Source organism: Salminus brasiliensis, chromosome 7 (assembly GCF_030463535.1).
Source record: "Salminus brasiliensis chromosome 7, fSalBra1.hap2, whole genome shotgun sequence".
Lineage (NCBI taxonomy): Eukaryota > Metazoa > Chordata > Actinopteri > Characiformes > Bryconidae > Salminus > Salminus brasiliensis.
This window is the reverse complement of record NC_132884.1, coordinates 26,082,303-26,108,854: the sequence shown is the minus strand read 5'-3', so window position 1 is coordinate 26,108,854 and position 26,552 is coordinate 26,082,303. Positions and strand designations below refer to the sequence as shown.

At 41.3% G+C, this 26,552-nt stretch overlaps 1 protein-coding gene across 2 annotated transcripts in view; it reads left to right on the top strand.

Moving 5' to 3' along the window:
• nos1apa (nitric oxide synthase 1 (neuronal) adaptor protein a) overlaps nt 1–26,552 on the top strand; it is a 119,858-nt gene that overhangs the window by 48,940 nt on the left and 44,366 nt on the right. For both annotated transcript variants that reach the window (XM_072684356.1, XM_072684357.1), the window contains exons 6-8: nt 15,716–15,824; nt 20,099–20,240; nt 21,709–21,866. In XM_072684356.1, coding sequence (XP_072540457.1) covers nt 15,716–15,824; nt 20,099–20,240; nt 21,709–21,866 — 409 coding nt within the window. The remainder of the gene's footprint in view (nt 1–15,715; nt 15,825–20,098; nt 20,241–21,708; nt 21,867–26,552) is intronic.

Sequence of the window (26,552 nt, the reverse complement as noted above, 5' to 3'; positions counted from 1 at the left end):
CCAGCATTATTTGCTGACATTAACCGAATAATGATACCAACCAATATCGCTGTGTCAGTTTGTACTCATTTTAATAAACGCTGTTTCTTCAACCGCTGGAATAATATCAGAGCGTGCTCAGAGTGCATTCAACTGTTGAAACGTCTTGACCCTGCAACTCAATCATGAGCTTGACACAGGCTGATTGGCTGCAGACAGAGTTAGCTTTTCTATTGTTCGCATGTTGTCATCAATTGTAAAGGGATCTCACACACTTTTGCTACCATTTACTTTTTAAAATCACTTCTTATATTAATTAATTAATTGATTAATTAAATAATTATTTTAGTTATGTTATTTTTTTACAGTCTATCTAGTTTTCGCCTAGTTTTTCTTTCTAAAAACTTGGTAGACATGGTCAGTTGTTTGTGTTTTTTTTTTTTGTTTGTTTGTGTTTTTTTTGTGTGTGGGGGGGGGGGGTGTATGCATACTCACTATTCACAATAGGGCACTACAGGGAACATTTATCTGGTTAGGAGTGAACATCCAGTGTGTAACGAATGGTTGCAAACTATTTCCAATTTCCAAACCCTTTGCCTGTATTAAAGCAGTGTTGGAACATAGTGTTACTGCTCTCTCTGCTCCAGGATACGTTGTAAGTTCGGATTGCTCTCATAATGGCTAGGAAACGAAACTTAACCGAGGAAGACAGACTATACTTTTTGAAAAAATTGAGCTCTTTCCTTTAGAGGAACTCCAAATAAAGTCAGAGTGTGGGGAGTACAGATTTCTACACCGTCAAAAGGATCTTGGAGGCTGGAGAAAACTGAAGAGGTCTGGTACAGGAAAAGGTCTGACTGACTCAAACCAGCAACAGCATCAGAAGGCAAGTTTCTGAAAGTCAACAGCTTGTTTGATGGGTGGCTCACATGACATGAACATCAGGTAGTCCAGCTTAACGCTTCACACTGGACCGAGTCTCAGTTTGAACGTCTGAGAGAAGGCTTGGAGCTTAAGATTTGACAGGTGGAGTGGCAGTAAGAAAGTCATTGCAGAGATGGCAAAACAAGAAGAGCAAGCTTGCCTGGATAATACAGCACTGCCATGTATAGTGTGTGTGTGTATATATAGTTTAATATTCACTTCCTACTACTAAAACAGTCAATACTATCAGCCCTACAGCATTTTAGCTCTACCATCTTGACAGCTGGAGCATTTCATGTGTCGCATAAGTGGTTGAATATCGGCAGTTCGTTTTGCAAACACACTGTCCACTTACAAGTAGCACATGTAGGGCTGTCTACTTACAAGCCCTACAAGTAGTGAAGCGGAATTGCAGTGTCCTTCCACAGGCAGCCTGGCGGTGAGTGGACTGGGCAGCTTTGTCTATGGTACACTGCGTGCAGTCATGCTGAACTCTGCATGAGGTGATGAAAAGAGCTGGCTGTTTACCTTTGGGAGAGCATTTCTCCTTTTTGTGCTCTTTCTCCCGGAATCCTGCCCTGCATCCCGAGGGAGAGAAGGATTGCATGCTCTGCTGGGAAATTTTTCACAGTCCACTAGCACGGGACGTCTGCAACGGCCTCGTCTTATTAGAACTCTTGGCGTGGCTCCAAGTCGCAGGCAACAATGAGTTGGCCATTAAATCGTCTTCTTTCAGATTTCTTTCTGCAGAATGGTGCTTCTTGGGAAATGGATGTAATTATTTGATTATGTTAAGCCCCTGAAAACTATTAACTTTCCTGCTGTAAGTGAAACGTGGCATGAACCATCACACCTCTGTGGAGTTTGGGGACGACTGCATTTTTTATTTATTTATTTTTTTTTTTATTTTTTTTTTTCCAGAGCTGAAGGGGACCTTGGGTCCTTTTTTTTTTTTTTTTTTTTTTTTTAAGGCGAGTGTTCAGTATGAAGGGATTGTGTTTTCTTCCACAGAAGGATAAGGAGGTCATGTCTGGAACGCTGATTGCTTTAAAATACACATAAAATTGCATTTTGTTACTTAATGAGAAGCCAAATGCTGCCTCACAAATGTGTCGGAAACTAATTCAGAGTCAAAGAATTCAAAGTCAAAAATCAAGAAGAAGAGATTCATTCTCATGAATCTCAGGTTTTAGGATCTTTTGTTACATTGAAAAATGAAAGGCTAACTATGCTTCTAAGTGTGACACAGAGTTCTTCAGCCCTTGAAGATCACCTAACCAATCGCACGTTTCATAATAAAAAACATATTTAGTGCTGTTGAAATGGATGTAGTGTCCTAGACAGCATAATTGGTCTCGCTTTGTGGGGTGGGGTGGGATGGAAGGCCTGAAGTCCGAACACTTTAGCTGGCTTCATACAAAGCTTAATGTGACTCTGAGGAAGTACATACTGGTAGGACTGTTCAGATCCGATCCAGTGATTCTGTTCCTTATGCCGAACCAGGCATGTTTAATGGATCAGGAATCAGCTTTCAAGGTTCTGATCTACTTTCAATCCCTAGGTTTGCTGTAGCAGAGTGTCATCTAGCTTCTCTAGGCACCGGCAATGGACCATTAATCAGCTGCCGTAGACGAACTTCTAATTTTTTGCGGAAAACCCCTCCGAGACGTTAAATTTTGGTGAGCAAAACAAAAGCCAACATTGTCTTTTAACTCTCCATTCCACCTTAAACAGTGCCACAGATACATTCTGTACATGTTGCTGTTGAATTACGCCTGGTTAGAAACAGAACTACTGTGGGAATGTTCGGTTCTTCCAGCGAGAGAACCGCACTTTTTTCTTTGGTTCTAAACCAGCTCTGAGCAGTGCCTTCATAACGGAGGAAGAGGCTAATTCACACACAGTGATGACAGTTTTAAAGGAACTGGGAGCGGAGTGGTCAGGTAGGTCAGTCATGCTGGATTGTAAGATATTAAACACTATAGAGTCAGCTTAGAGAATTCCAGCTCTAAAAATTACATGGGAAAGAATAACTGTCGTTCTGACGTTCCCGGTGTTGCTTGTTTGAATTTTTAAGACGAAGTAGGGAAGGAAAAAAATCTCAAATTAGACTGAGAGGGGAAAAAAAACTACCTTGAAGGTTTATTTCCGTCGTCCTCCGGGAGTTTCTGTTGACACAGTGAATTTTCTTCGTAAATTATTTGTTTCTTTAGTACATTACACTTTGCTCTCGTTTTAATCTGAATTCCTCAGCAAGCACATTTAACATGTGGTGTTGCATTCCCAATTCTGTAAATGCATAAAAAGCCTTCACATGGGGCTGGTAAATTAGCCACGGGAGAGCGTACACTGGGGCATAGTTAATGAATCGTGCGGAGCAGCTCCTGCGGTTGTGTGCGCGATTATTGTCTGAATGCTCTAAACTGCAAATGATAAAGTAGAGGCAGAGGACGATTTCCTCAAGGAAAGTCTTCTGCTTTTCTCTGTGAATCCTAGTTACAGGAGGCATATTTCTCTAGGAATTTGTTTGGTTGCCATTGCTAAGTGGACAGATCTTGTAAGTTTATTGCATGCAAGGACTGTTGTTCAGAATATTACAGGATGGTGTGTGAAGCTCTCATGACCTTTAGCTATTAGAGACTCAGCCATTTGTTATGTTTTTTTTTTTATGGCTAATGCAGACGTGAATGCTGGAACTTTTGAACTTGACCACTGTTTGCAGAAACACACCATCAGTTCTTTCTCTCAGGTGGCCCCTGCTCCTGTGCCTAGGGCGCTAACAGTCACCGCAACACTGCAACCGCGCAGTGATGGCATGCCGGCTGTGTTGTTGGGCCCACCGCTGCCATAAATATTGATTTTTAACAAGGGCACACCACTTGAAATGCTAATGGTGCCCCTTGTGGAGAATCATCCACCCCCTAAACTTGAATGAGGCAATAAGAGAGTGAGGAATGATCGTTGCCAAGCAGAGATCTTGTGGTATAGAAAGTAAAAGCTGGTACGTATATGTATTTGTGTACAAACTTCGTCTAGCGAACGGGGCAATGCTGGACGAGAGCACAGCTGGGTAATGTGAGTTCCGGCACTGTGTTGTCATTTAAGGCAAGCAAATCACTTCCTTCATCAGTTGTTGATCACCTTGTGTAAGCAAGTAAAAAAAAAAATTAAAAAAAAAGTGCATGCAAACATGCATGGTTCTGAGTCTTGGTGAAACAGAAGTGATGCCAGGCCCGACATTGCTTTTACAAATCAAAAATGACAGCAAATATTAGGGTTGATAATATCAGCATCATATCGGCATATGCAGGCAATTGCTTTTTTTGTTTGTTTGTTTGTTTGTTTTTGTCCTATTTTCTTCCAAATTACCCACCCTTTCGTAGTGCCCCCTTGCACTAGCAGTACTCCCGACACTAGGAGGGTAAGGGCTGGCAATGCCACGCTCAAAGAAAAGCTCCCCTGCACCCGCTAACAGATGTCTGTGCCAGCCAACATGACGAGGGTGATCTGTCCACTCAGAGAGGGCACAGACAGTTGTGCTCTCTCCGACTCCGGCTGCTGATGGCAAGGCCGCATGGCTTGAGCTTCAAACTCTTAAACCCGGTAACCCCAGGCCATAGTGTCAGCACATTACTGTGGAGCCACTCAACAGGACCACTTGCAACCTCACAGACGATTGCTTTTAAAAAGACCATAGCATTGGCCAGATGTTTAGATATTTTAAACTGATATTTGTTGATGTATTTATTGTTTGCTTTCCTACCATTTGCCTAAAGCAAAATAGTCATTGGAATCCATCTAATATTAATAATATTACTTTTTTGTTACTGCACATCCAGTAATAATTTGTAATATTTATATTCAGTAACAGTATTGTAGGTTTAACATTGTAGGTTTACAGAACTTTTACTCAGGATTTGAAGTATTTTAAGAACTAAAAATAAATATGTAATTATATACTTATACTTATATACATATATTTATTTAATTTATTTATGTGAACTAAGGATTTGTTCACAGGATCTGGATTTGCATGGTATTGTAGGAACTGTGGTGGTTTAAGGGTATTGCTAAGGTAACTGTAGTGTTATGTAGGTTTTGTTTTTTTGTTTTCTTTGTTTTTTATTTAATACTCCCAACACTAGGAGGGAAAGGACAAGCCCATGCCTCCTCTGATACACGTTAGGTCAGCCCCCGATCAGATTCCCAGCTCTGATAGATCAGCCATCAGACGCCTGCACCAGCAAGCATCACAATGAGAGTGGTGAGCTGAGAGAGCGTTATCTACCCATCCAGGTACCAATTGTGCCCTCTAGGGCTGCGGCTGCTGATGGCGAAGCAACATAACTCATGAAGAGATCCTTGGGCCATAATGTCAGCATCTTAGTCGCCCATGGTAAAGCACTTGTGTACGCTATGAGGTTGACCGTTTGCATCAGGCCGGCTTGTTCCTGTATTCTCTAAAGCAGCCTGGTATTACAGTAAGCTTCTGAACAGAGCGTATGCAGTGGATGATGCTGACCGTTATATGTGTTAAAGGAGGATGAGTAGAGAGGGCAGAAAAAGGGCTCATTAGATGAGTCAGTGGGAGTGCAGAGGAGTGACTGTGAGACACTTAATTAGTGATCTGCTGGGCAGCTTACCACAATGAGCCCGAGATACCCTCCCAGCCGCTCTTCTGTTATTTCGTACTGGACACATTGAATTAGTGGCAATCAAGTGAAAGACAAAAGTGGTGATTACAGCTCAAGCTGCGTCTCGCTGCTTGGTGTGATGAAGTGGAGCTAATGTTCTGTAGGGTTTTTTTTTTCCGTTTTGTTGGATGGTGTGTAGAAATGCAGACACTGCGTTTACTTAGTTTTCCTCTGGAGCCGTAATGTGCAGTGATGTAGTCAAGTCAGGACTTTTGGAACAAAGTGTGGGAAAAGTACAGCCTTAACCACTAGAATGTGTTTTTCATTCTGTACAACGCGTGATCTTTTGTGTTCTGTGGTATTCTAACTTTTTCAGGTCAAGAATTACAAATACACAGAATATTGATCAGCCCTTTCACACAGTCATATTGCAGCTGGAAAAGAAAGTAGCAGAGATGTTGGTAAACACAGTGCATATTTCTGTGGATTAGTGTGGGTGCATTCTTGTGGCGTGGTTGATGTTTTCGTTATGATAGACAGTCAGCTGTTTTCGTGACTTGTGGTGGTTTATGCTTTGCTAATGAAAAGCATAATGGTTCTGTCACTCTCCTACTGATAACAACCTCCTCCAACCCCCAGTAAAGAATGTCTGAGTTAGAAGACCTTGCCCTCACCACATAAATCACTTTTCCAGACTACAGTACAGGACTGTTCAGACCACAGATTAAAGGCAGATCTGCTGTACAAAACCAAAAGGACCTTTCTGAGAGAAGCTATGTTTAATATGTAAAAGTCATAGTATCTCTAGTAGATTTTCAGGCCCTAATCCTGTATTGTTTTTTTTTAGCCTCGCTGTCATGCAAAAACCTTATCTCCATTTTTGCTGCTTTTCACTCATTGACGTAATGGGAATCTGTCCCCGTAATGGGGAATCTGGTTCTTTATGTTGTGTCTCAATTTCATGATAAATAGATCAAAAGAAAGGCTCCAAAAAAGATTTCGTTTTTCCATCTTCTGTAAAGTTGCCATTTTGGAGAAATTAGGTTTTGCATGACTGTGCCAATATACAATTCTTCCCTCGATGGTCTTTTTATGATGTTTAGGATGCTTTGTGTACTAAAACAGCTCATTTTTACATTAGCATTTTCAGCATTTTTTTTTTTTCCTTGAAATGAAACAGCCTGTTTGGTTACTCTGCATTTAGAACTGATATGTAAATGAGCTCAGTTGTGATCTACTGCCTTGTGTGGCGCTTCACTGATTGGGGGGAAAAAACAGGTGGAAGCACTCCTTAAAACTTCAGATTAGTGGGTGGATTTGTGTGGAACGTTTGATTTTCATCGCATGACAAAAACATTGAATCCAGACCTAGTTGTTTTAGTGCCTCAGTTTCCATATCTGTACTGTACAGAGTAATCAACAAACCTTCGAGTACGTTTACAGTGTGATTGTGAGCGTGCATGTTTCCAGTGTAAGTACGTGGGTGCGAGTTGGCTGCTGCTTTGCGTCTTGTTTTGTTTTTCTTCCTTTTTGTATTGTTTGCGCGCTGTTGGCTGAAAATGACTTTTCCGCATGGCTCTGCAGTGTCCCTACATAGCCGCGCTGTAGTGTTTATATATGGCAGCTATGAGGCTTTCTGGGCCTGATGCCCGAGTAACTGTACATTACGGCAGGCCTGTTAACAGTTAGCGTAAACCTGATTGTTACATCTTCTTGTTCTTGTTGCTAGGTTACAGGCGAGTAAAGTGGACAGATATTTACAGAATTGCGTTCGGAGTGACGTTATTGTGAGATATTAGCACTCCCAGATTTTCTTCAGTCACTCACTTTGCAAGGTCAGAACGAACTGTGGTATAGTGTTGGAAATTGCCAAATAAATCCATGCTCTGTCTTTCAGTACCTTATTTATTTTTTTAAAAGGTGAGGAGTGTGTTTTGTACTGATTAGAAATAGATTTCTTTTTTTTTTTTTTTAAAAAGACTCGTTCACTTGGTTTCTGTGTTCAATGCATTGGATACTTGTTTAATGTAATAATAACAGTGTTCAGATCATAATGAGGATTAATGAATGTAATACTTCACTAAGTGTCACTATCAAAATCTGTATTCTGGTGTTGAGAGATCCTACTGTCAAAACACAGTATTTATGAGTTTATATTAGAAACATTTCATGATAGAATTCTGTTTAAAGGTTTTATTATACTTGTTGTTTCTAGCATGACTGACTTGTCCTGTGCAGTAGTTCACATCTGTCTCCCCAAATCCAATCACATGATGTACCGCAGAAATGACTGGAGTGGAAGTGTCCGATTTCAGGTTACATGGTGCTTTTGTGGCATAGTACATCACTGTCTTTGTTGAGTATGATGAAAGTGTTATGGAAATGTCTGACAAAAGGGCTTCTTCTGATGTTCCACTTTATTGATTTGTCAGCTTTTCACCATGTGTCTGTGGACAAAATTAGAGAGGATTCAAAGTGCATTTCCTCCTGGTGTCTTGTACACTAATCAACTCATCTGTCCTTAGAGTTCTTTTGACATACACTATATATCCAAATGTTTGTGGACACCCCTTGGACAACTCAAGCTGCACCCATTGCTGACACAGATACATACACACACACACACACATATACACAAATGCACTCACAGCTTGTCTTGTCTTAGTAGAGAAGTATTGCCAAAAGAATAGGACTTAGATAAACATTGTCTGGCATTAGGCATGCTGTTGTGGGCTAGAGGAGTATAAAGCCCTCAGCATTGAGCTGTGGAGCAGTGAAACTGTGTTCTCTGGAACGATAGTGAATGGAATCAAATCTTCACAACAATGCTCCAAAATCTCCATACTCCAGTGGAGACACTTACTCCAAAAAAGCAGGATAAACTCCAATTTAATACCCTTGATTTTAGAAGAAAGAATGAATGAGCTGGTGTCCCAATACTTTTGTCCATATGGTGTACTTTAAACTACAGGCAATCAGTATATCAACGAAATTGTATATTCTTTAGACATGTTTAATGTTTGTCATTAAAACACAAATTCATAAACAGGCTCTTCACACCTTGCAGAATGCCTCTTTGCAGTCTCTCTCTGACTGAGCTGCATACAGCTGTTAAAGACAGTGGACAAAGACTAAATTGCCTGGCCTAGACAGTGAGTCATTTCTGACTATTTAGACATTTCTAGCACACTTGTATTAAATTCTTTCAACTTTGCCGTTATAAAGGTTTGAGTCTGTTTAGAATCTGATGAATTTCAGCAGCTCTGGGTCAGAAAATCCATCCATTCTAAAATCCTCTGCAAATACAGAACACTTGTGGACGGACACCCTCAGACTCTTCTCTGCCAAGCCAATCAACATGCATTAATCATCCTTGCTGAGCTTCACTTCTCTAACTTGACAACATGTCCATCCAATATCCTGACATCAGGGGATGAGGTGGCTGAAATGTCAGAGCAGTGTTTATTTTTATCAGGCTGGGGGGCAATTAATGAGTTACTGTATACAACCTGCTTGGTGGGAATTCTGTGTGGAAATTGCTTGCAGCAAGATATCATGGATTTAATTGCCAGTCTCCCCTGTAAAAACAAACAACAAAACTCAAAAATGCATCAATTTGACTTAGTTGAGTTATACGTGTGTGAGGAAATGTGAGGGATTGTGTAACTGGTAGTAGTGTTTACTAATTGGAAGTATAACTTTAATACCCTAAACTTAGGAGACATCACCAACTGAAGTGTTGTTGAATGTGTTTAATTCTATATATAAAGAGTATGACTGAAGTGGAGAAAATCATGAATGAATGGTTTATGGTCTGCGACACGACCCCTGGGGAAAGTGGCATGGCCATAGTGTCCTGATAGGCTGCTGGGCTCAGAGACGACACAAACACAGAGCTCAGGTTAGACACGTACCTTTGATTTGAAAGCCCTCCACCACAAACATAATGGCCTTAGTGGGGCTCTAGCAGTCTTCACACACGTGCACTTTGTCTAGCAAGTCCTAGGCAGCTCAGTCCATGTGTAGACTCTCCCGTGTTGGCGTCTCACGTCGACTGAGCATGCCCTTTTATGCCATTCACCTGGCTCAGTTCCGCCTCCTCGCCGCCACAGGTCGCATCGTATTCAAAGTGAAAGCAGTCTGAAATAGGCTACTGCTGCGGACCCTGATCAAAAAGTAGCTAGCTATGCTAATCCAACATTCCATAGGCTATTTAATGTGGTCTGGAGCAATTTAGAGAAGAGCTAACTAGCTAGCTTTCCTACACAAAAAGATGCGGCACGAAATCCAAGGAAGGACATGCATCTGTGACCACCCAGACGTCCATTACCGCTCTTACCATTTTGTGGAGGGGAAACTCGTTTGTAAAGCTCTGTTGATGAGGACACATCAGGTGCTTGTGAGGCTGTCGGGTAAGATGTTCACCTTAGAGGTAACCTAAGAGCTTAATAACCCAGCAGTTAAGATTTTGCTGTACACTTCAGAATCATCAGTGTAATCGGCTCTATTGTCCATAAAGACAAGGTTCACTGGCAGTTGCCCCCCTCATTTACAAATGAAACCGTAATCTTAGCAGTTTGTTTTGTCCTCCATACTTTAACTTGTCTTGAATTCTTTTAAATATGTATTAATCCTGTATGGAATTTTCTGAGCACACTCTATTGTGCTTTATTTCTGGTGTGTTGTCTCTCTTTGTTTCATTGTTCAGTTACCCTGGTCCTTCTGATTGGAAGAACTTTACCAATGGAGTTATTTCAGTTGGACTGGACTGGTTCATATGACCTGCACAAGCAAAGCTACCGTCCTAATGATGATGGACTACGCTGTATGAATTCAGCCCAGTGGAAATGAAAGCAGTACCTGATTTATTGCACGTTAGCTCATCCATGCTGAGCACTCTGCTCGTCTTCACCGAACCTTAACCAATACGTTATCTAGGTCGTTCACAGTTGACCTTAACGTTGCTCGTAATTGATGTAGCAGATGTGTGTCATTCGTTCTTCATAAGCAGTGCTAATATCTCCAAATCAAAAGCGTGCATCTTGCATTGCAACAGAAGAATGGAAATTCCCTCCTAGGCAGTTTGCAGATGGCCCTGCTCAAGGATATGCGAGCGTATGAGTGTCATGGCATTTACAAGCCTCTCCGTCTCCTCCAGAGGTGTGTAAGCTCATTCCCCTGCTGAGGACCTCCCTCCTTAACGGGCATGATGACATTTCCTTGCCTTTTGTCACTATGATCTGAAAGCACTAGAGGCAGGAGCTACAGACTGTGTTTCATGAGCAGAATAAATCTCAGCATTATTTTTTCACGGTTCTGGTTTGTTGTACTAAGCTTTTTGATGGTGCTTACACCAGGCATCTGAAAGATTCATGAGGGGCTGTCACTTGTATATGCTTTTAGGGCTAGAGAGGGGTCATTCAGTGTCATTTCACTTTAAGGAGTTATTTAGAGATTTCGGCTGCAGCCAGATACACAGATCTCAAAAGGGCTACTTTCAAGGATACAAAGAGATTACCAAAGGGCCAGTTTGAGCATTTGTTTGTCAGGAAGTGTTTACTGGGTATGCGCTCATGCAGTACCTCATTGGGAACACTACACAAATACTGGATTAGGGTCTCCCTTTGCTCTCAAAATAGCCTCCATTTTTCAGGAGCCTACAAAAGAATGCATATTGCCACTGTCCAGAGAAAAACACAACTCCAAAACAGCAGCTTTACAGGAGAAGGGAAAAAAAACTTCTGAATTGAAGTTCTATTGGTCCATTCATCCAGAGTTATTTACACAGGATACAGGGTAGCTACAGGGCTCTGAAAACGGACCAAACGGAGATTCATGTTTTTTATTGGGCAGCAGCGAAATGGTCAGCAATAGTACTCAAATTTGGCATTAAAGTGATGCTAAATCACCAAAGCTATGTTTTTTCGGTCTTCAAAAGAACTAGAGCTCAATAGGCTTATGCTGTTGTTGCCCGTCCGCCTGATGTTTGAGGTGTTGCGCATTTTGAGATTATTATACAGAGTGTTAATCTGAGGTACTGTAGCCTTTCTGTTAGCTTGAACCACTCTAGCCATTCTCTACTGACCTCTCGCATTAACAAGCCGCTTCTGTCGGCAGAACTGCCGCTCACTCAGTGTTTTTGTTCTTTTTTACACCATTCTGAGTAAACTCTAGAGACTGCTGTGCTTAAAATCCCAGGAGATCAGGAGCAGTTCTAGAAATACCCCAGCCAGCCTGTCTGGTACCAACCATCATGCCATGTTTAGAATTACTCATTCTGTTGGTGGATGTGAACATTATCTGAAGCTGCTGGCCCATATCTGCAGGATTTTTTTGTTTTCCACGGCTATCATGGGTTTGGGTAATGGCAGATGGCCTATTTTATTTTATTTCTTACCCAGAGCGTACACTGTGTTTGGTGACGCACACTAGCACATTTCCTGTTTTTTCTTTTAGCCAAATATATGCAAATAGTGGTGACTTTTATTTTTTTATTTAAATATTGGTGGTTTTATTTGCTTATTAATGCTTAATTTGTTTAAATTTGCTTATTGTGGTACCATTAATCGAATAGATTTTGAAGGTAAGAGGAAACTGTAACACCAGTGAGTCTTGTGTAATTATTCAGGGACGTTCATTATCCCTGCTCAGCTCCTATACAGCCTCCAGACTATACAGTTTACGTTTAACTCCTATGCAGCCTAATCCAGCAAGGAAAGCTGGATCATTTTTCAGATCTTATCTTAAAGCTGTTTTCTAAACATCACTGAAATCTGCAATGTTGGACACAGTCGCAACACAGTAAATGATGGCCTGCCAGTAGTAGCCAGTGTAGTTGCATGTCCGTGGCATATATTCAGCACTACATTGCAGTGCGCTCCTGTGGAGTGGGAATCCTTGAATAAATCCTTGTCCTTCAAGGTGCGATCCCAATACTTTGTAGTCAGGCACTATTGATTTTTAATTCCGAATAGCTCAATACCTTGAAAGCCTAATGTAGATGTGCTTTGGCATACTGCCTCTTTCTGTCAGTGTTAAATGCTCATGCCTGCTTAACATAATGTTGTAGCAAGTGTGGCAGGTTTATTAATGCATCTTACAGCAGTGACCCAACCATTAACTTTATTGCAGTTTATGAAAGAATGACACTATCGGTGGACTGTATTGTCACTACCATTACTTCCTAAAGGTGGACGAAATGGCAGGCATTTTTACATTTAGGTTTACGAACAAGCTGAAACTGACAAAATACATCAGCAACATTTCTGTTTGTTCAAAAGGAACATTTAAAAATCTGGTTAATATAAATTAATCCATTCATTATTGTTATCCAAACAGCTACTCTGCGCTGTGCAGTTAACGCAGTGCATGCTGTTTAGTTGCTTAGGTACTGACACTGTGAGGCAATCTATCCATCATTTACTCGTTATATTTTTTCTTTGTTTGTTTATTTGTTTGGTTTTCCTTTAAATATATTCATTTGCAATTTCCACCCACTAGTTAGAACTGGCCCAATCACATGATGCCACTAGTGCCGGGTGGGCGAAGGCCATAATGTGCTTCCTTCTAGCCAAGCCAGGCAACCACATCCTTTCAAACTAGGGATGTCCCAGTCAGGTTATTTTGCCCCCTGATCAGATCAGTTTCTTTTGAGTATCAGCCGATTCTTTGGATTTACATTTTTTTTATTAAGCATAGACATTCTGGACCGATTTTTTTAGTTTAGTAAAGACTCTCAGTCCCTTTACAACACTGCTGTCAAGTCACTGTGTGTGTATATGTGTGTAGTGGTACACACTCTGGACTGATATCTGCTGTTGATGGTCTACTGATGTGAAATAACTGGTTTATAGTGGGTGAATATGCTGGGATCGTGTGTGTGTGTGTGTGTGTGTGTGTGTGTGTGTGTGTGTGTGTGTGTGTGTGTGTGTGTGTGTGTGTATTGGCATTAGCGTTAGTCTCCACTCGGTTCTGAATGCGCTCCTCAAAGCTGGTTTAAAAACAAAGAAAGGCGTGCAGTGTTCCAAACTCTTTTGTTTACCTTCTGAGAACGTTCCACAGTGCTGCCAGATGAGCGGTAATGTTCGATAATGGCACCTTGAGGACACCAGATGGTGCTCTGAACACCGCGATTAAAACACAGACTCAGAACTGGGCGCTTGGAAGAGAACATGAACTACCAATTCTGTTTCATCTGCTAACAGAGGCACATTCTGATTACAACTAAGTGAAGGAAGGTGATCTTATACACACACTGAGAGAGTCATGAGTGGCTGCCGCATCACTGGGGGTCGAAACTGCGATCTTAGCCAGTGGAGGACCCCAGCGATGAAATATATTGCAATAATTAACTGTAGCTTACTGTTATAATGGATAGTGTGTTTGTTGGGTTAAAACTCCAGCTCTTGTTTTAAAGCAGGTAGAAATTTTAACACACCATGGAACACCGGCAGCAGATGGAAGAATTCATTTAGCAAATGTGTCTGATCTTCTTCAGTAGGCTTTCTGATCTGCATTAAGGCTGCAGTGGGAAGTAAGTGAAGCTCACTAGTTTGATGGGTCGTAGGTCATGTGTTTCTGTGTTTAAAGTCAAGAGCACAAAGTCTGAGAATGGATCTCCTGAGTGCTGCAGCTCAGACTGAAAAGGTCAAGCCAGCCTCGCTCTGCTGTGATGGGATGCCTTTGGTATCAGTATGTTACCTGAGATAATGAGGCATGACTCAGCAAGGTGAAAGGCTGATGGAGGTGCTCTGTGAATTGGGACGTGTGTACACACACACACGCACACATGCGCACACACTCATTGACATTACATCAGCGCACAAAGAAAACACCAGTGACGTGACTTTATGAAGTAATTAGTGTGAATGATTAGATGCTTTCACAGCCCATTCATCTTACTCACTGATGAAAGCGGAGTGCTGCGAATGTAGCGCCGAAATCAGCGCTTGAGCTCTAAACACTCTAAACACCGTAGCCCATTAGAGTGTGCCTGTTCCAGGCCAGTGCGTTTTGCTTGCCGTTCACTCTGCACACACTCCCAGCATTTCTCTTCTTCTGACACAAGGCCTATTGAGATCGTCTGAGCTGTTCATTTACCCCGTCAGGCTTCACTGAATTACAAAACTGCACACGGCCAACCACTTTCCAGCCCGTCCACACGTAGCCTAGCTTGTACGCTTCCACCGGAGAAGGTGTTGCACTTTTCTTATTTATTTAAATCACTCCTGATACGTTTGATTTTGTTTGTACTGACGGTCGGTCGAGCGCAGGGAAGAGTGTTGTTGATGGAGACGTTCAGTGTTTTTGCTCGTCACTGGAGTGACATCCTGGGATTTTTCAGCCCAGCGCACTCTTTCACAGCTCTGAGCAGCTGCGCTGTTTATCACTCGATTCTGCTTTGGATAAAAGCCCTCTCTTGCCTCCTCTGCGCTGGAGAACTGCATTGCCATGTGGGTGATTGATTGTAATCAGTGTGATCATGATCCGAGGGAAAAATAAACCTTTATCTAATCTCCAGATGAAAATAACTTTCATTGATTGAATAGACTGCCCACTAGTATACATGCATACTGATGTTCAGAGCAATAGGACAAACTAGGGCATGAGCAGTTTTAGGTTTTTGTTTTTATCCTGTGCTCTTAACTAAGTGCACCTTAAAATGGCTTTAACATTAAAAGGAAATTATAATAATACTATGAATTATATACAGTAAAGACTGTGTCTTCTCTCTCTGTGACTCTAGGGTCTGAGGATAATATGGATTATTATGGTGTGTCTGGTTAACACTTACAGTAATGCGTTTATCTCCCTGTGGTGTTACTTTATATGAAATCAAAACAAGGTGCGTCAGGTTTGTAATACAGTCTTTAAGTATGAAGGAAGCACTGGTTTATTATCCAACTTTTAACCAACTCCTGAGTGAGAAGGCTGGACTTTAGCCTGGCTGGCTCTCTCTGTGAGTTGGCCGTATTCTTTAAAAAGGTGCTAGATTACTAAAATAACACAACAAAACAAACAGCCCCAGTTCCATATATTTAATATCTGTTCTTCCAGATCCCACACACATACAGATGCAATGTGTAGTTCTCTTTTACATCTTTTTATTTTTTCAATCATATTGATGTAGCTCCTGTTAACATCATCCTGTTAACGGATCAATTTCTTGTCTTTTACAGGATATTCTACGTATCACATGATTCCCAGGATTTGAAAATCTTCAGTTATATAGCCAGAGACGGGCAGAGCAATGTGTTCAGATGCAATGTATTCAAGTCCAAGAAGAAGGTAAGTCACCCCTGAGTGCTGTGTTCCAGATTATGCACTAAACACTCGAAAATTTCCATGGATGACAGAAAGCTGTCATTGGAAATACCATTCGGCAGTGAGTGAAGGTGACTGAGGAGATGGAATCTGCTCACTCTCTCTCTCTCAAATTTAGTCTCGTAAATGTACAGTGCACATCCCCTCCGTCTCATTTTGCCCTTTAGGGCATGAAGCTAAAATCTAACCAAAGTGGGAGTGCAGTAGGCCTCAGGACAAACAAGCTTGCTATAACAAGCTGTCCGGAGCCACTGCAACATTCTGTCCAGTCTATTCATGTTGAACACAAAGTGCCCTCAAGCAAGTATGCAGATTAAGCTCTGCTAAGGGCTATTTGTAAGCACAGCAGCTCTGAGGGGACAGAAGGAAATTGTAATTGAGCCTCGAGGAAAGATGGAAGAAAACCTCTTGTTTTACATACATTGGGAGAAATGTTTACTTACTTGTGTTATGAGGGCTAAACAAGACTGTTCTCAGTGGACTGATTTTAGCACTAGGTCAGTGGGACAGATATGTACAGTTCAAGATTTATTCAACAAGCCCAGCGTCTCAGCATAGCTATAAAACAGTCCTTAAGAAAGTGTAGTTAGCATATCTTGAAAGTAAATGTGCCATTTTTCTTTGCACTGTAACATTTTTTTCTGTCAGTGTTAGATAGAAAATAAGTAACCACATAATACATAACTTGTGGACCACAGGTGCACATTTTGTTTAATAAACGAGGGGTACCAACCATCAAGTGGCTTGTAGATGCAGGTATTCAATTTTTTATAGAACCTTTAGAAGCTCTATATTACACACTCAGGGTAGATGTTTAATGAATTGAATTGATGCTTCTTTACTGTTGTACACACATTTTGTGCTGTGAGAAGAAAGAAACCCTGTATTTCCAAATGTATGTGGTCACCCCATATAACGAATGCATTCAGCTTCTTTAGGTTGCACCTATTGCACAGATGTTCAAATGCACACACATACACAGCTTGTCTACGCCCTGCAGAGAAGTACTACCAATAGAACAGGACTCAGAGCAGATAAATATGAACCTATGCCTAATGTCAGGCGTAGGCTAGAGGGGTCTGTCTGGAATAACGGTGCTCCATCCAGTATCCATCCAGAGTGCAATCAAATCAAATGCTCTGAAATCTAGTAGAACTCCTTCCCTGTACAGTAATGGCTGTACTCAATGAATGAGCAGGTGTCCCAATACTTTTGTTCATATTCCTTTTTGTGTGACTTTAATCCTCATATTTGAGAAATGAACACACTTCAGACAGCAGACTTTGTCTAAGAACCTAACGCTTCAAATGTGGACATTTTTGATGCTGGTGTTACTAAGAGGACTAGTCCATATCTACTGTCCTTCAGACCTCAGTTCTCACCCTGACCTAACCCTAACCCTGATTCAGTTAAGCAAGACCTCCAGGCACATCTAAAGATTAGAGCCCTCCAGGGTAGCAGATCTCCCAAGACCGGATTTGGGAATCAGGTTCAGGATTGTTTTGAAACCAGCTAGGAGACTCTCCTGTTCTCACGCTTGCTCGCTCTGGGAAGACTGCGGTTTATGTAACATTATTAATTGCCCTTTCATTATCATGAGCTGTTAAATGCAGGTGTCACCCCGGGGAATCAATTAAAGAGCACAAGCCAAAGAGCAGGAAGCAGGTCTGTGCATTTTAATAGCGTGTGATGGATACAGGCAGGCCCTAAAGGTGAGAGGAGACAGAGATAATGAGGACACTGCCAAAAACCCAGCATCGCCTGCCCAAGATCGTCTGTGCCAAGTTGGACTGGTGTTTTTGGCCAAAGAGTCACCTCCTTTCGTTCAGCATCCTCATGAAAAGCCACCGCTATCTTTGATCCCCAAACATCTGTTGATGTTGATTTGGGATAAACTGGATGATTTAGATGTAGATTAGGATCAGAGTCTTGTTTAAAAAGCAGAGTTTGAGTCTAATTGCTGTTAAAGATTGTGAATTGTGAAGTTTTTTTTTTGTTTGTTTTTTGTTTTTTTGTTTTTTTTGTTTTTTTCCCCTCAGTACCCAGTTTTTCCTACCTAACTGGTTTGGTATATTAATTGCTTATTATGTGAGTTAAATCACATGTTTACGGGATTACAGTGGTGTCTGACATTGAACTCAAAACCTGTGAGCTCGTCATCGGTTTCTCCACCACCCTCCATCGCTTCCTGATTAAACAGACTGGCACTGACCACACGGAACATGGCCGATTTTTCATGTTAGCCTATTTTAATTGGCTTATGATGAGACCTCAGACGAACGTGTCTGAAGGACAGGTGTTTTAATTGAAACCCAGTTTCAGCTCAGCAGTGCGTGTACTCAACTCAGACAGCGAAATTGCTGAGGATTGCTCGGAGCCAGAGCTGCATCACTTTCATCATCTGGGAGCAGAAGAACCGGAGACAGGAAGAAACGTCTTTCAAGCACAGTTTGGTGTACGGCTTTCTTTCCCAGGCTTTTCTTCTTCTTCTTCTTCTTCTTCTGCCTTTCTTTACTTGTGTTTTTTTTTTTTTTTTTTTTTTTTTTTTTTTTTTCTTGACTTCACAGCATGCTTTAGGTATATCCGCACTTATTACGGAAAATGAGGCTCTTATTAACTGGTTATCTTCAGACAGAATGGGCACACTGTCCTGACATCATCTTCACTCCAAATGCAAAGCAAGAAGGATGAAAGCGAGGGAAAGGAGCTCCACTCATATTCTCATTCAGACAAACGAGCGAGTTCAGCGGCTATTGATTTGTTGAGGCAGAAGTATGGCCGTTTGAGAAAACAATTTAGACAGAAGTGTCCCATTATTTTAAGCAGGGCTCCCTGGAACGTAATTGCTCTTCAGAGCCGAAAGCAGCACCTGGCTCGCTTCTTTTTCTCCGGCATGGCTCGCTGTTCGTCAAAGCTAAGCACACTTGCCGTTGTTCAGAGGAATTGCGTATCCCCTTCTCGAACCTTTGTGGCTCTGAACTGCAGGCACAGAAAAGTTGACAATGACATTGCTGATTGTATCAGTTTATTGTTTAAGCTTTTCCATTTGGATTCGTTTCATAAAGGAAACTTTGCAGCTGTCACGCAAAACCCTCACATCTATGAAAAAGTAACTTTTACAGGAGAAGGAAAAGCATCTTTAACTTTCAATGGAATTCATTGTAAAAGATTTCCTTCCCAGTCATTTTGGAGCATTTCTACTAGTGAATTCATCATGAACTTCTAAAACAGAATCTATAAAGAACTGATGGCTTTAGATTGTCGAAAAATGAAAAACAACGTCAGTTTCCTTGTTTATTTTTTGAGCACACATTCGTTTAAATATGTATATCTTCAGCAACCTAGGAATATTTTAAATACAGAGTAGCAAAGATGTGTTTTATGCAACTGTCACTGCACAGCCACATGTATTTTAACTAAGAAAGGCCATGAAAACTCTGCCTTCTCGAACGCTCAGTGCTGGATAGTAGACTGAATTCTTCCTGACACTCGGTGCAGTAGTGCTCAGAGATCACAACGCTCCCATTGTTCCCTCGGATCCTCCCGGCCTCACACACCTGACATGATCAGCTGAATGGTAAAGGGGCGAATGTCATTATTGCTCTGCAGAGATACCGCTGCGCTCTGATCTGCAGAACTAAGCCCTGATGGGTGCTTTGCCATGAAGCAGGAAAAAATGCCATGGACCCTATACAGATTTTCTCCCACGCATTGACTCTGGCCTTGAATGTTAATCATTTAATTTTCCACTTTATTAACTGTTGTGGGTGTGAGTGTTCCCTCAGTCATCTGCTGTTAATAAAAACATTAATCCTCTGCTAACTGCTCTGATCTGAGTTTAGAAACAGAAAACAACTTTTCAGTGAACAAGCTGAGCATTAAAGCCAATCCGAAAGCATTCAAAACAGGGTCAAGCTGGTATAGCCTTTCTCCGTTTGGCCAGGCATATTGTGCCCCCCCCCCCAGATCTTGACTTCAACTCAAGGTAAAATGGGCAGGTCCAAATATCTGCTACCATCTGCCATCTAAAATTCATCTCTTTAATTGACGGCAATGGCATCAGCACTTTCACGGCCAGCATAGGTTAATGTACCAACCAGTTTGTCAAGCAACACTCTCCTCACTGTGTTTAAGGGTTTTCAGGGTGCTCTAACATTTTAAGCCACCTATTCATTTGAGCCGGTCATCGTTATTGTGTTGGCTCAGTGAGCACAGACCTGTATGTGTTCCCTCTGTAGAGCCAGGCCATGCGGATTGTGCGGACAGTGGGTCAGGCGTTCGAGGTTTGCCACAAGCTTAGCCTGCAGCACACCCAGCAGAATGCAGATGGCCAGGAGGATGGAGACAGCCAGAAGACCTGCACAGACTCTGGAGTGCAAGGTAGCCTGCACACACACACAAACTAATATAAACTTTATATTTTCTTTTGACATCGTCAATTACCATCCACTGATTAGGTCCTCCCCTATCCCATGAAAACTACTACATATATATATAGATACTACATATATCTACTGGTTTGGACCCATTATCAGCCCATTATATCAGCTCCACGTACCATATAGGAGCACTCTGTAGTTCTATCATTACAGACTGTGGACCATCTGTTTCTCTGCATACTCTGTTAGCCTCCTTTTACCACCTTCTGCAATGGTGGTGTTCCCCACAGGTCCACCACAGAGCAGGCATTACTTGGGTGGTAGGTTGTTGTCAGCACTGTAGTGACCGAGGCATGGTGATTGTGTGTCAGTGTGTGTTTGGCTGGTGCATCAGACACAGCAGTGCTGCATACATACATACCCACATCATTTATTGGGCCTTTTTGACTTATTGTATATCATATTAATCACACTACATTTAATACATTTATCAAAGTGTTTAAAGGGCTTTAGATATTATGTCAGAACATAAATGTTTAATATATATATTTTTTATATTTATTAATGTGTCTTTGTGTAAGCACCCCTTATAGCTGTCATTAACCAGTAGTGGTCTTTTATAAAGGAAGGTGTGACAATACAGATAAGGTCTTCAAAACTAATGGTTTAACTACCATCAATATCAGCTACAATTTCTGTCAAGCAGTCATTATATACACCTCTGCACTCATCATAGGGTATAAAATGACCAAAATAGTTGTCAGTGTCAGTGGGGTGCATGAATGGGAGTACATGCATAGCTTCTTTAAAGTTGTACTATGATAAATAAAATGAGTCTGTGTTCTCGTCACACTCCCCACAGCATTTGATTTAACAACGTGAAATTTCGTTCCAGTGACACCCCACGTATTCTGGTGCACTAGGAACCAGCCTCTGCGCATCAGGCTTGTGATAGGTGGCGTTGTACGGCACGTGTGACGATCAGTGGCTGAGGCAGGCTCTTTTTTCTCCTGCTCTCCGGGCCGTGAGTTCAGGCTGATTATCCTCCTCCGTGCTCCTCACTGCCTCTGGAGATTCTTCCTTTTGAAATGCAGATGAGCGCCATTTCACCCACGCGCCAATGCACAGCCACACGAGGGTCCCCCAGCCCTGACGGCAGTGCTTTAACCACATGCACATGGATGTGACTCAGTCCTGTTAGCACGGTCTCTGCCACACTGTGAGACTGGCCACTTAAGGGACTAATTGTCAAAGCCTTCGTCGAGACGAACAGCAAACTACTAGTTAAAGTGCCAGAAGCCTCTCATCGGGCTTGAATAGTCCCTCTGGTCATCACCTCAGGCTTTATGCTAGTGTGCTCAAATAAGCTGCACTTTTTATCCCACACCTCCCTGTACATTATTCTATTTTCTGCTTGCAGAGTATTGTAATTCATGTTGAAGATGAAAACAAATTGTTTCTGTGTGCAGACCGGGAGCTGACTGGAGCTGAAAAGACGGCAGCAGAGGAGACAGACATTGATGCAGAGGAGCTGCCTCTGCCTGACAGCACAGTGGATGAATTCAGCCGCGGGGTGACTGACCTGGATGCTGCCAAAAAGGAGGATGATGTCACTGTAGACAAAAACGTAAGCATCTACAGCACTTCTTTACATCAGCACCTGGCTGCTCATGATGTGTGCGTAACATCAGTAAGGCACAGAATGTGTCATTTAACATGACTGCACATTAATTCAGTTATTAACTAAAGGCTAAATACTAAAAAAACAAAGTAATAAAAGTAAACAAAAGGACACTCAGCAAGCTTCACAAGTTCCACAATACAACCTATTATCCAGAGCAACTTCCAAATAGCCTGTACAGGGCAGTTGTTTGCGAAATTATGTCACACATGTGGCCAATTAGTTACCTAATTAATGTGGATAATTTCACTATAAAAGATTTTAGGACCTGTAATGATCACCAGTGGAAATGGCTGATCTTGCGCTGCTGCTGGAGTTAGCAGACGGAGCTCTGCATAGAGAGCACATCTTTAGAGATCGTGCAGATTTATTAGCGGAGAGTGATGACTGACTAGTTCGTCGCCTTAGACTACAGAGACCCATTCTGTTATGTTTAACATTTTAGAACCAGTTTTGAGATTCCCATGCTATTCCCGTACCTGCACAGGTACTAGTCATGCTTGGCAACCAGTAGGATCTAGCAGAAGATTGTTGACAGATCAGGAGTTTCTCTGACCTCAGTTAGCTGCTTCATCCCAGGAGTTTTAGATTGCATAATCTATCAAACACTTTGTTTTATTCAGTTCCCCAGCAGTTTTTCTTGGACATGTTATAGGCTTTTTGCTGAGATTCCTCAGGCCAAAGGTTTCCTTATATTCCATTTGTAACTCCTGGGTGTGACTGTAATTATATGCTGATTGTAAATGAATGTTTTTTTTTTACTAAGGTTTTATGAATGAGGCCCCATGTGTCTCTGCTGTGTTTTGCTACTCCTTAAACTTCATGTGAACTGTGTGTAAACCCACACTTCATTCCCTATTTACAAATGATCCGTTTCTAAGACAGTGTGACAAACCTCCATATTGCAGCTCTGTTGGTACAAACTGTGATTATAATATCACTTAAAATACACTCAAGTCAAAATGAATTGTTTAGATGCTTAGACTGATGTTTAGCAGCAGGTATCCCATTTTTTGGTGAATAAACACAAAAGTGACTTGATTTTGCCAACACAGTCACCACATTTAAATACTACTGAGAACGTGTGAGACTTTGTTGGGAAATGTGTGTAGAAGAGAAGTCAGAACAATATGAGGTCAACATGGCACCAAGAAAATATGGAAACATGACAAAGCCACGCAAGTCTCCAAGGCCTGAAAAAAACCTTCCCTTAGTTGTCATAAAATGTAATCGTTACACATTAACCAACATTTGAGTTACTTTGACTGCCAATAAACATTAAAACATTAGTGAATCCTTAATCTGACATTGAAATCTGCCCCTGCATTATTATTTGACCAATTTTTTAAGCTTCTTGGATCTTGCGATTCATCAATACACCCACAGAAACGTATGGAGGAATCCTGAGATTAGTCAGAGAGCGTAATAAAACATGTCAAGAATGTTCCGATACTATAATAATGGTCAAAAGGTTCTTCTCTGGCCTTGATGATTTCCTAAATTGAGTTTCCCCAAAGAGTTCCATAGAACATTAATGTGCTACAAATGGTTCTTTGAGAACCATGTTTGTAAGAGATGTGCAGATCTGAAGAACCTTTACAACAAGTGAAGATTCTTTTTAAACCTTCACTCTCACATCTGTTTTACAGTTGTGGTTATTTATTTCATCAAAAATGTTCGGATAATGAGCCATTTCCAGCATGGTTACTTTTGAGTGTAGTTATTAAATAATCTGTAGTTGTAGATGTAGATGTCTTTAGCTTAGTTACTTAGCACAACTACAGCAAAGGGTTAAGCATTGTAAAATTCCGATATTTTAGCATATGAGGATCATTTTGTAGACACTTTTCTGTTGAAACTGATATGATACTATCATCATGCATTCTTAGAAGCAAGCAGTAATATGTGAAGAAACAAACCAGATAAGGTGCACATCAGAAACAAGCTGCTGCGACACACCTTGGCCTGCCCTTTGACTGAAAGTGTTGCCCTCAGTATTAGCTGTGTTTACTGAAAGACTTGCCTCAAGCATAATTCAGCATAATTCAGGGTTTGGGCATTCAGACGGAATAGCAAGAGCCCATGACCCTGAAAGAGCATATCTGACTAGCAGGCTGTTTTCACATGAGTATGTATAACCTATTGGCTGTAGAGTCTTGGATAACTGCAGTAATTTACACCTAAAAATGTGATATCGTGTGCGCCCGTGTCAAGTGTGTGTACAGTCGGATGGCAGCGATTTTCGGTGTGTATTACTTGCTGTATTGGGTATTTTGCTGTCTTTAGGTTTTTTTTTTTTTTTTTCTTGTATCGGGACATGGTGCAGAGTCTGGGGCTGATAAGATGGGAATGAGTCCGAGTCCCATTAAAAACACATTCCATTTCTGGAATAGCTTTTGACTCGTATTGAAACTGCTGATGTCCACCGTTCCATGGACCTCCTCATGGCAGAACATGTCTATTAGTAACTGCAGTGTGTTCCAATTCCACTTTTTCTTGGCTGGTGCGTCCTATTGCCAGTCATGATTAATTGCAAATAGATTGAGGCCTTCACCCAGCTCTCTTTAAGATGTTCATCTACTTTAGCCTATTGCATCGAGTTCTAAGATTGTTGCAGGCTCTGGAGTCTGAGAGTGGATTCAATCAGAAGGCCACCGTACTTTATTTTCTTGTTGATTTGCATGCATGTAGTCCTGATTACACCTCTAGGTCTTATTTGTTACTGCGTGAATGAGTAATGATGACGATTTCAAATGGAGTGAAACTGAAATAGACAACCTGTGTGGGAGTGGAACTGAGTCACTCTGCTTGTCAAGAACTTGGAGAGCTTCACCTGCTGGATTGCCTGTAGTCAGTTATGTCAGTAGACAGGAACGTGAAGTATCTAGCCATGCACATTCTGACGAAGTTTGATGTTCACATACCTGTAAAAGTAAACTGATGTATGGTTCATAGTGAGTAAGGAAAGAAAAAAGACACTGGGTGAACTGGTGATGGCATGCTAAAAAAAGAATCAGCAGTGTGAATGATAATTTTGCTGGTCACTGATGTATACATTTGGAAATGGCTTATTATTGAAAAATAGCCAAGGAAAATACTTCAGTCACTGTGCCAAAGTAACAGATGCTGCCTTCAGTGAGCTAATGAGCACTAGCATTAGCACCAACCAGTGCAGCAGTAGAATGTGGTCGGTCTTCAACAAAGATTGATTGATTTCTCCTTGGTGGATTAAGGGCTAATATTCCAGTGTGCAATCACTGAGCTATCATTGAGAACCGAGAAATATCTTTTTTTTTTGTTTTTGTTTCTAGCTGACAGTTCAGTGCATCAGCCCAAACCATTGTAATGATGAAGTGTAAAGTAGATGATGATGATGATGATGATTATTATTATCATTTCTGGTACAAATCTGCATTACAGCACCTTGCATTTGGCAGCGGTCAGTGTAGTGTAATGGGTAACATTGTATTCCCTGTGGCCAACTACAATTTCATTCCCTGTCCAGGCAAGTACGCCACTCTAGACCAATAAGATTCCTTGGGCAAGACTTCAAAGTCTTTATTGACCTACCTGTGTAACATAATTCCAATGTATGTCATTCTTGGAAAAAAGACAAAAGACATAAATGTAACTGTAAATGTGGCTGAGCTTGCTAGAATAGGTACCCTAGTTATAGACAATATAGTATAGTGTGTATATATATAATATAGTAATTGCTCTGCTTTCTCGGTCATGTCCTCTAAAACATCGTCTTAAGGCACTTGTGCTTTGCTGTAACAAAGTGTAGAAATCTTAGGAATACCTTACTTCAGGCTGTCTCTAAACACCAAATACAGGTAATGGGATTATCCGTGGGGGGATTAACCTACACAAAAGTCAGTTATTCGTTGGTATTTTGTGGATTTAATGGAATCCCCTGTTTACAGGTTGTTGTGATGAAGGAATTGTAGAGCAGGCTTTCTGCCTCAGAGAAGCAGTTAAAGGGTGCTTGATGTTGGGGTAGGAATTAATTTTGGGTGTGTTTTAATATTTACATATGAGGCTTTCAATTAGTTCTTAAAAACTGGTTCATCCAGGTTTGCTGGCTCTACCGCTTCATTTGGAACAAATCCGATGCAACAGTGGCTTGAGCTTGTGGCTAGTGCTGGCTATGTATGTATGTATGTATTTATTTATTTATTTATTTATCATGTGACATCACTAAACAGTGAGCTCCCATACCATCCATCATTGAGCTTCTATCCCCTCCACACCAACACGGCCCCCCCCACACACGTATGTGTTTATTTGCCAATTGATAAGATAAACGTGAAACAGAAATTAAATTTATATTTGATTTTCATTTTCAAATGTCATCATTTTTAAATGACTTAAGTTATAAATATTGCAATATACTTTAGAACTGCTATGTCAAACAATCCTACTTGGAAAAACTGCACTAATTTTGCAGTTTGCATCACATATAATCATGCGATATCCCTAGAGTAAGTATGTAAGTATGTAAGTATGTAAGTGTGTGTCTGTGTGTGTGTCTGTGTGTGTGTCTGTGTGTGTGTCTGTGTGTGTGTCTGTGTGTGTGTGTGTGTGTGTGTGTGTGTGTGTGTGTTGAGCCTGGATAATAGCAGTTAAATT